The sequence below is a fragment of the Propithecus coquereli genome, unplaced genomic scaffold (assembly GCF_000956105.1).
Source record: "Propithecus coquereli isolate 6110/MARCELLA unplaced genomic scaffold, Pcoq_1.0 Scaffold399, whole genome shotgun sequence".
NCBI classification, from domain to species: domain Eukaryota; kingdom Metazoa; phylum Chordata; class Mammalia; order Primates; family Indriidae; genus Propithecus; species Propithecus coquereli.
The window spans coordinates 1621811-1630090 of record NW_012149718.1 but is presented as its reverse complement, the minus strand read 5'-3'; the positions used below and the strand labels follow the sequence as shown (position 1 = coordinate 1630090).

The window sequence follows — 8280 nt, the reverse complement described above, 5'->3', positions numbered from 1 at the left end:
TTTTTGAGACAGTCTTACTCTGTCACCTTGGGTAGAGTGCAGTGGTGTCATCACAGCTCACTGCAGCCTCAAACTCCTGGGCTTGAGAGATCTTCCTGTCTCAGCCTCCCGAGTTGCTGGGTCTACAGGTGCGCACCACCATGCCTCACTAATTTTTTATTTTTTTTGTGGAGATGGGGGGTCTTAGTATTGCTCAGGCTGGTCTTGAACTCCTGGCCTCAAGTCATCCCCCCTCCTTGGCCTCCCAAAGTGTTAGGATTATAGGCGTGAGCCATTGCTCCCAGCCACCTTCCTTTAATTCTTCAGACATGGTCTCTTTTAGTTCTTTGGAAATATTTATAATGGTTGCTTCGAAGTCTTTTATTTGCTAAGTCTGACATCTGGGCCCCTCAACAACAGTTTCTATTGCCCGGGTCATGCTTTCCTATTTCTTTGACTGTATCATTGTTTGTTGTTGAAAATTGGGCATTTTAGGTAGTATTGTAGCAACCAGGTGGTTGATGTTGGCTTGGTCATTTTGTTTGTTTATTGACGTGATTCCGAACTATGTGAGATCGCTTCCCTGCCCCTCCCCTGCCTGTGCGCAGCCTCTGGTGTCCCCTCCTCATTTTTTTTTTCCTCTTTTTATCTTTTAGCCTAGCTACTTAAGCCACTTCCTGGTCAAATACTGTTCTTAAGCCTCCTCTACCAGTTGGAGTTTTGGCTTTTACCACTGGGTGCTTCTGTGGCGTGGAGGCTGCTGTCACAGATCAGGCTGTCTAACTATCTATCTGTCTATCTGTCTGTCTATGTATCTATTTTTTGAGACAGAGTCTCACTCTGTCGCCCGGACTAGAGTGCCGTGGTGTCTGTTTAGCTCACAGCAACCTCAAACTCCTGGGCTCAAGCGATCCTCCTGGAGCCTCAGCCTCCTGAGTAGCTGGGACTATAGGCAGGTGCCACCACGCCAGGCTAATTTTTGTATTTTTTTGTAGAGATGGGGGTCTCGCTCTTGCTCTGGCTGGTCTCAAACCCCGGACTGTTTATGTTTTTGACCTCTGCACAGCCAAGAAGTTGGTAGCTTGGAGAGTCCCTCTGCGTGCTCCTGTGAGGGCATGGCCTTGGGCTTGCATACAGCCTCCGGATTGCCAGGGGTACAGCTTCCCGGGAGCTGCTCCTGCCTCACAGTGGCCTGTCGTCCAGCAGGTGTCTGCTCAGAGGTTTGCTTGAGCCCTGGTGCCAGTGGGGCTGTGCCCCGCGTCTGCCGGGGAGTGCTTTCTGGTGTGCCTGCCTGGCTGATGGTTCCCGAGCGTGTGCAACCTGGAGCCAGCCTTGCCTGTGGCCTTGGCTCTTCCCTGGCTTGCTCTGCCTTAGGGGGTTGCTGTCAGTACCCAGGAGCCTCAGGATCCCTGGCTGCCTGGAGCCCCCTCCTGGCAACAGCCGCCTTGGGCACGGCATCTCCGCGTTAGTTCCAGGTGAAGTCAGTCCCTGCTGGCAGGCTGTAGAGTTCTTCCTCCTTAGGACCTACCCCTCTGGGTGGCAGCTCTGTATCAGGTCACCAGAGATGGGGGCGGGGACAGCTTCAGCGTCTCTCAGATGACACCCCTCTACTGGAGGGGTGCCTTAGTCTTGTTTCTTGGCTCATTGGAGCGTCCTCCCTACTAGTGAGCTGGTGTGGGGCTAATCAGGGTTAGGGTTAGGTTCTGACCATCTCTGCCTGGGGTGGAGCTTCTGCCCTAGGGTGGGGTGGGGGAAGGGAGCCCTGGTCCTCTGGCCTCCTGCTTGGAATAGAGTCTGTGCCACATAGTGCCAGGGGAGGCCAAGGGGGCCGCCAGCTGCCTACCCCTACCCTCCCAGAGTGGAGTCATAGCCCCAGACTGGAGGGAAAGGAGAAAACTCCTGGGTGGTTTCTGTACGATGGGGCTGGAGAGCAGGTCATGGCCGCTGACTCCTGCTGCTCCTGGCGAGATTTATAAGTTTCTTTAGTGAGGTGGTGGTTTGCTGGGGAGCGTCCACCACCTTTGCTGCCAGTCCCAACGTTGGCTCCCCGACAGCCCTGGCTCTCAACCTGGTGCTGGCCAGCCTGGGTGAGATTCCTGCAGCAGATGAAATCTCGCTGAACTCAAGACTACAGCCAAGGTTACAAGGAAACAACTCACCATGGACGAGATCAGCAGAAAGAATAAGCGTCAGTATAGATGCTGCAAAATCAGAAAATAAAGTTATCATTTAGAAATTAGAAAATAAGTGTCTAAAAATATTAAAGACATGCTTAAGGAATCAAATAGGAGAAAGGAACAAAAGCCCTTAAAAACACTAGGCAGATCTGGAGAAAAAGCAACAGGTAGAACTTGTGTATAAAAAAATGTAGCCATTGGACTTCGACTTGGAGTAGACAGGTGAACGGGATTTCTAATCAGATGGCGACATTGTCATCCCTGCCAGGCATTCAGATGATGTAACATCAGCATCTTCGCATGAACGAGAGATTGAGTGCCACCGTGGAAAATGCCCGACATAGTGTGGAAAGCGTTGCACGTCACGTGCACTGGAGACCCAGAAGGCCACGCACCCCGTCCTGGTCCCCACATGGTACCCCTTGCCCCCCAGGTCTCGGCCTGGCTGCCCCTGGGCTCCAGCACCACTCCCCTGTGAGTCTCTGACACTGTCTCCCTCACTGACTCTCCGTCCCCGTCCTGTAGCCCCCCGAGAGCTAGGGCTTCCCTCGGGTGCTGGGGCGCCGCGACCTGCTGTCCGGCCCAGTATCTTCTTGGCTTCCTGTCTCTCTCTAATGCGCGCAGGCAAAATTTTACCTCCATCCTCACAGTTTTTTGGTCGGGCCTGAGATTTAAACTGACATAAGACAGGTTGAAGGGGAGAAGCAGACACATTTATCAACGAGGTTTTACATGGCCCAGGAGCCTCATGAGCAGCCCAGAGAAGTGGCATAGCCTCGTGCTCTCGTGTGGGGTTGGACAGAGGCAGCTGTGGGACGTAACTAATCTACACGGGGAAAGTGAAGCAAGGTGGGAATTGTTTTAACCAGGTCTGTTGCACAGAATTCTCTCAGCTTTGACTTTTAGTCTTCAGTGATAGGAATGTCCCTTCCCCTTGGTATAGGGAGGGCGTCTTCCACATGGGGTTTTATCTCCTACTTTCGGGGGAAAAGGGAGGCCAGAGTGCCCTTGTTGTTCCTGCTGCTTTTTTAAGTGCCTTTAGCTCAAAATGATCCCTCTGCCTAAGTGGTCTATTTTGGTGTGGTGTGTTCTACCACGCTTCAGAGACCTTCTGTGGGGTCTATGTGGCCCTGCAAGGTCATGGTGCTTGGACTTGAATGGGCTGGGCGGGCAGGGGAGTGGGGGCTGGGCTTCCAGCTCATCACAGCGCGGTCAGCGGGTGACTTGGAGGGTTGAAGTCGGGTGTAGGGTGAGTGTGGCTCGGAGACAGAGCTGGGCACGAGGCTGCTGAGGTGCAGCATGGTTATGACATGGAAGTCGTGGAAAGAATGAGATAAAGAGATTGTCCCTTGTAACCAGCACTGATCCTGACTCCCAAAGAGCCAGGAGCAAAGCCTGCCTGGGGTTTGAGGCAGGAGGAAGACAGCCCTGGACCGGGGCTCCTACTCTGGTTCCCTGGGTCCTCCTGGGCAGAGAAGCCAGGGGACCGGGTCCTTGTGCGTCCTCTCCCTGCATTGCATTTCCCCCTCAAACCATGGAGCAATGCTCATGTCTTCTCTTTCCCTTTTTCTTGGGGACATTAGGACTGGGCTTTCGTCAACACTGACATCTTTGCCAGGACCAAGATAGACCCCAGCGCCTTGGTGCAGAGCCTGGAGCTGGACACGAGGAGCGTCACTTCCATCAGGAGAGGTGAGGCCGCTTGCCTCGCGGGTGCCGGACTGGCTTTGAGATTACCAGCTCGCGAGCCCAGGGTCTGAACAGGGTGCAGGCGAGCTTGCACGGTGCCTTCTGTCCTTGGAGCACCGGATGCGCCCTCCGGCTGCTTCTCAGAGTGAGTTCCCCGGAGCAGATTGCAGCTTCTGGTTTTGCCTCTGGGCTGTGTGTTGCCGCCTTCCTGATTACAGGACCTGCTGCTGTTGGGAAGCCCAGGGCGGGGGTCGCCCTGCACCCCGGCCCGCAGTGGGGACCAAGTCCTGCCTGGGGACTGGAGCCACAGGGCTTGGGCTTCTCTGCTGACCAGCAGGATTGAACTGTTTCTGCACGTTCACTGTTCTCTCATGGCTTGTCCCTGTGTTTGAGGCAGTTTTAGTCACGTTTTTAAACTCAATTGAGTACTTTATGTATTGTTTAGGAGGTCAGCTCTTTATCATTTTGTACCAATAAGTATTTTAAGGTTTTTTTTGTTTGTTTTCTTTGAGACAGGGTCTTGCTCTCTTGCCTGGGCTGGAGTGCAGAGGTGTCATCACAGCTCACTGTAGCCTCAGACTCCTAGGCTCAAGCGATCCTCCTGCCTCAGCCTCCCAAATAGCTGGGACTACAGGTGCCACCACCACGCCCAGCTAATTTTTTTTATTTTTTGTGGAGATGGGGTCTCGCTATGTTGCCCAGGCTGGTCGTGAACTCCTGGCCTCAAGTCATGCTCCCTCCTTGGCCTCCCAAAGTGCTGGGATCACAGATGTGAACCACTGTGCTCAGCTCTCTCAGGGTTTTAAAAATTGCCGTAAAGCTGAGCTCATTGTGTGTGTTTTCTCTGGCAGTGGTCATTGGATCAGTTTCTTTCTAATTCTTTCGCAGCAGCACGAACAACTCTGTTTTTAAAGTGAACCTCCCTTCCCCGCGTTTTGAAGCACGCTTTATCGTATGTCAGGTGAACACAAAGTGGACTGACTTGGGTCCTGTCCACGCACCAGCTTTCTGTTCTCCAGATGGCCGTGCAGTCTTCTGGTTTGCGGCGGGGCTCTAGCAGCTCCTGCCCCTCCAGCAGGTCGCTCCCTCGGCCCCTCCGTCTCCCCCCATCCTGTGCTGCCCTGTCTGTTGGGGTACACCTGCCCGGGACAGTGTCCTTGATCTGCTTAACTTCCCAGAGCCGTCGTTTCCTCGTTGGTCAGGTGAGCGTGGCACCTGCAGGGCAGGTCTGAAGGGCTGGGACCCCTCCAGGGCTGGCCAGCCACGTGGGCCGGGTGCACGTCAGTGAGATGCCCCGTGTCCTTGTCCCCTGCATGGATGGAGTGGGGCAGCAGCGTGCTCAGAGCCAGGAGGCCGGGGTCCCCACCTGAGAACGGGTAGGAGAGGCAGGCCCGTCACTGCTGGAGGGTTTTCTGTGTGGCGATACAGCCCCCCACGTAGTCCCCTCCGCCCACTGCACCCCCTCAGAGAGCGGGGCTGAGGCTGTGCACCCACCCTCGGGGTGGCCCCAGGCCCGCGCCAGCATCACCAGGTCACCCTTAGGGTGCAGAGTCCAGGCCCCACCCACACCTGCTGACCTTGTTTCACACACTCCGGGGACCCTGAGGCTGGGGGTCCTGCCCCGGAGCCCTGGAGCACAGGAGGCCCCTCCTATCCCATCTCCACACTAAGGTCCTGACGCCCACTTCGGCCTCTTGGTTCCACCCAGGCTGTGCACAGCAGGTCCTTCCCGGTCTCCTGGCCGGGGTCCTTGCAGCCCCCGTAGCACGAGCTGGCCAGTGGGCTGAGTGGATCCGGGAACCCGCACTCGCGTGGTGTCCAGTGCGCAGCAGGAAACCTAGTCACCCTGCGCCTCATACTGAGTCCGAGTTTTTCAGAGAATTCCAGGTCGCCACAGCCAAGCAGGCAGCATTGGCTGCCGGGGTCTGAGGATGGTGACCACAGTGCCCCTGCCCAGGGCGTAAACCCAGGGAAGATCTCCCTTCCCTTGTCTGAGGAGGTCGGGTGCAGAGAGCACACTTGCATCTGGGGGGCATGGACCCAAAAGCCGTGGGTGCGGAAGGGGGGCCCCGGTCCTGTGCAGAGCTCAGAGCAGAGCACCAGCAACGCTGTGTGAAGACGGAGCAGGTGGCCTCGCGGTGGGCAGAGCTGTGAGTGCTCCGCTTGGGACAGGAGCTGGGTCTGGTGGCCGTGGGCAGCGGGCAGCAGGTGGGTAAGAGCGGGTCTCCAGGGCTCTGCTCCCCCCGAGCCGGTGGCTTTGGCTAGACAGCTGATCGCTCTGGGCCCAGGCTTGGCAGCTGTCCAGGAAGGTAATCATGCCTCCTGAGTTTGCCGGTTTTGAGGTTCAGGCCAGTTAATAGATGTGAAATACAAGATGGCGCTTGGCATTAGCAAGTGCTCAATGAATGTCGTGGAGGTGACTGCCCCGTGCCCCATTGACGGAGGCAGGCCTGGCAGTGGAGCTGGGGGCCAGTGGGCTCTGCAGCTGCCTGGATGTGGGGTCTGTGCTGCTTCCTTGCCCACGAGTTGCATGACTGTGGGTGCTTTCTGATCCTCAGTCGCCTCGTCCGTAAAGCGGTGACAAACCCACCATGTACGTGCTGAGGGCCAACCTCGAATCTAGAAAGGCGCCAGCACATTCTACATGCTAGTCTCCTGCTCCTTCGCTCCAGGGAGGATCCTGCGAGGAGGGGACCAGGCCAGGCAACTCCAGAAAGGAACGGGTGCCCTCTGCTCAGGACCGCGTGATGTTGTCACCGTCTGCCTAAGCTGCGTGCCCCTCCCTGCTTGCCAGGGCTCCACGGGACTGCCATGAGGGGCAGACGCGGATCCCACTGACCTGCGGGCTGTGGTCTGAGCTTCTCAGAGCTCCCGTGGCCACCGGGCCTCTCCCCACAGAGGCCTCCTTCCCATCCTGTATTGTTCCTTTCCTCTGTCCCCTCAAGCCCCTGGGCTCAGCGGTCCCCAGGCCGGTCACAGTCTGGCCTCACACCGGGATTTGGGGCCGTCATGCTACCATCGGCTTCTCTGCCAGAACTCCACCCTGGCAGGGATCTGGCTTCTCTGAGTTCGGGCTGACGTCGCTCCCTTTGAACCGCTCTGGGCCTTGGTGTTTTTCTGCCCAGACCTCGTCGGTGGGGAGTTTTGGGGAGGGATGGGCGGCCTCCGCTGCAGAATGTCCGAAAGTTGGTTTCATGTTTCGTATCACATAGGGAAGCACAGCACAGGGATGCTTCCTCAGGAGGACGGAACAGCTACTTGGAATGAACTTGAAGGTTATGGTGAATTGAGTTCTTTGGATAGTGAGTTTTTCTTTTTAATTCGGGTACCCTCATTTGTGCATAAAAACCTTAAAAAAGGGACCGATCACCACATCTGCCTCTTACTGACCCAGCGTCAGGGGCCCGTGTTCCTGGCTTCCCAAGTCGTGTGTACAGTGTTCCTGCATCCCGCACTGGGATTATTCTGGATGCAAAGCCAGGGCTGGGTTTCGGGTGGGGGGCCCTCGGCCTGGGGATACCCTGAGTGGCTCTGGCCAGGAGCCCTCGTCCCCTGTGTTATCTGTCACTGTGATTCCTGCCTCAGCATCCCTGGGAGGATTCGGGAGAGGGGCTCTGAGATGCAGTACGGGTCTGTTTCCAGCAGATGCATGGTCCCTTGGGTGTGGTCCCTGGGATGCCTGCCAGGTGGCCCCTATGCAGTGTGCTGCGTCCCTCTGGCTTGCCTTCTCGGGGTGCGGCTCTTGGCCCCAGGTTTCTGGTGTGTGTCCTTCCACCCACCTGCGGTGGCTCAGCCCTCCCTGGACAGAAGAGCCCTGGGCTGGATGCAGGGGATTGTGGGACCCCACTGGGGGTCTGGGTGGAGGGAGCCAAGCCTGGCTCTTCCCTGGCCTCATGACATGAAGGGCCAGCTTGCTGGGGTGGCCAGAGCCCGAGGCTGCCTGGCTCCACGGGGGACGCCCAAGACCCTCAGGTGGGTGGTCCCACAGGTGAGGAGGGGCTTGCCCTGGTCTGAGGGCCCTGGGCTGCTTTTCTGCTGACTGCTCAGGTATCCACCTCTCCGGGCCCCATGGGCAGCGGTTCCGCTGTGTGTCGCCTCTCTCCCCATCCCCCACTGAGGCCACATCGGTCGCCTCGGCTTCCAATGGGCCAGTGCCCTGGGTCCTGGCAGGTGGAGGTGGGCCGTCTGACCTGTGTGGGGGTTGGGGGAGGGCGCAGGTCACACGGAGAGCTGAGTCCGTCCGTGACTTGCCCGCCTGCCTGACTAGCATGACACCTCCTCCCCATGCCCTGTCGTCCTTGCCGTGGGCTGAGTCAGAAATAGCGCTGTGCTCCACAAGTCCGAGGTGGAGGCAGCTGGTGTGGCCTGGAGGAGGGGCTCTCACCCGTGGGCAGACACCTGTGCCCCTCCTTCCCCTGCAGCCCAGAGAGCCGTG

The 8280-nt window shown here is 57.3% G+C and overlaps 1 protein-coding gene across 3 annotated transcripts in view; it reads left to right on the top strand.

Moving 5' to 3' along the window:
- FAM207A (family with sequence similarity 207, member A) overlaps window positions 1–8280 on the top strand; it is a 49900-nt gene that overhangs the window by 8647 nt on the left and 32973 nt on the right. For 2 of the 3 annotated variants that reach the window (XM_012652687.1, XM_012652685.1), the window contains exon 2: window positions 3740–3848. In XM_012652687.1, coding sequence (XP_012508141.1) covers window positions 3740–3848 — 109 coding nt within the window. Of the gene's footprint in view, window positions 1–3739; window positions 3852–8280 lie in introns of all 3 variants that reach the window. The other variant, XM_012652686.1, reaches the window with a different exon arrangement.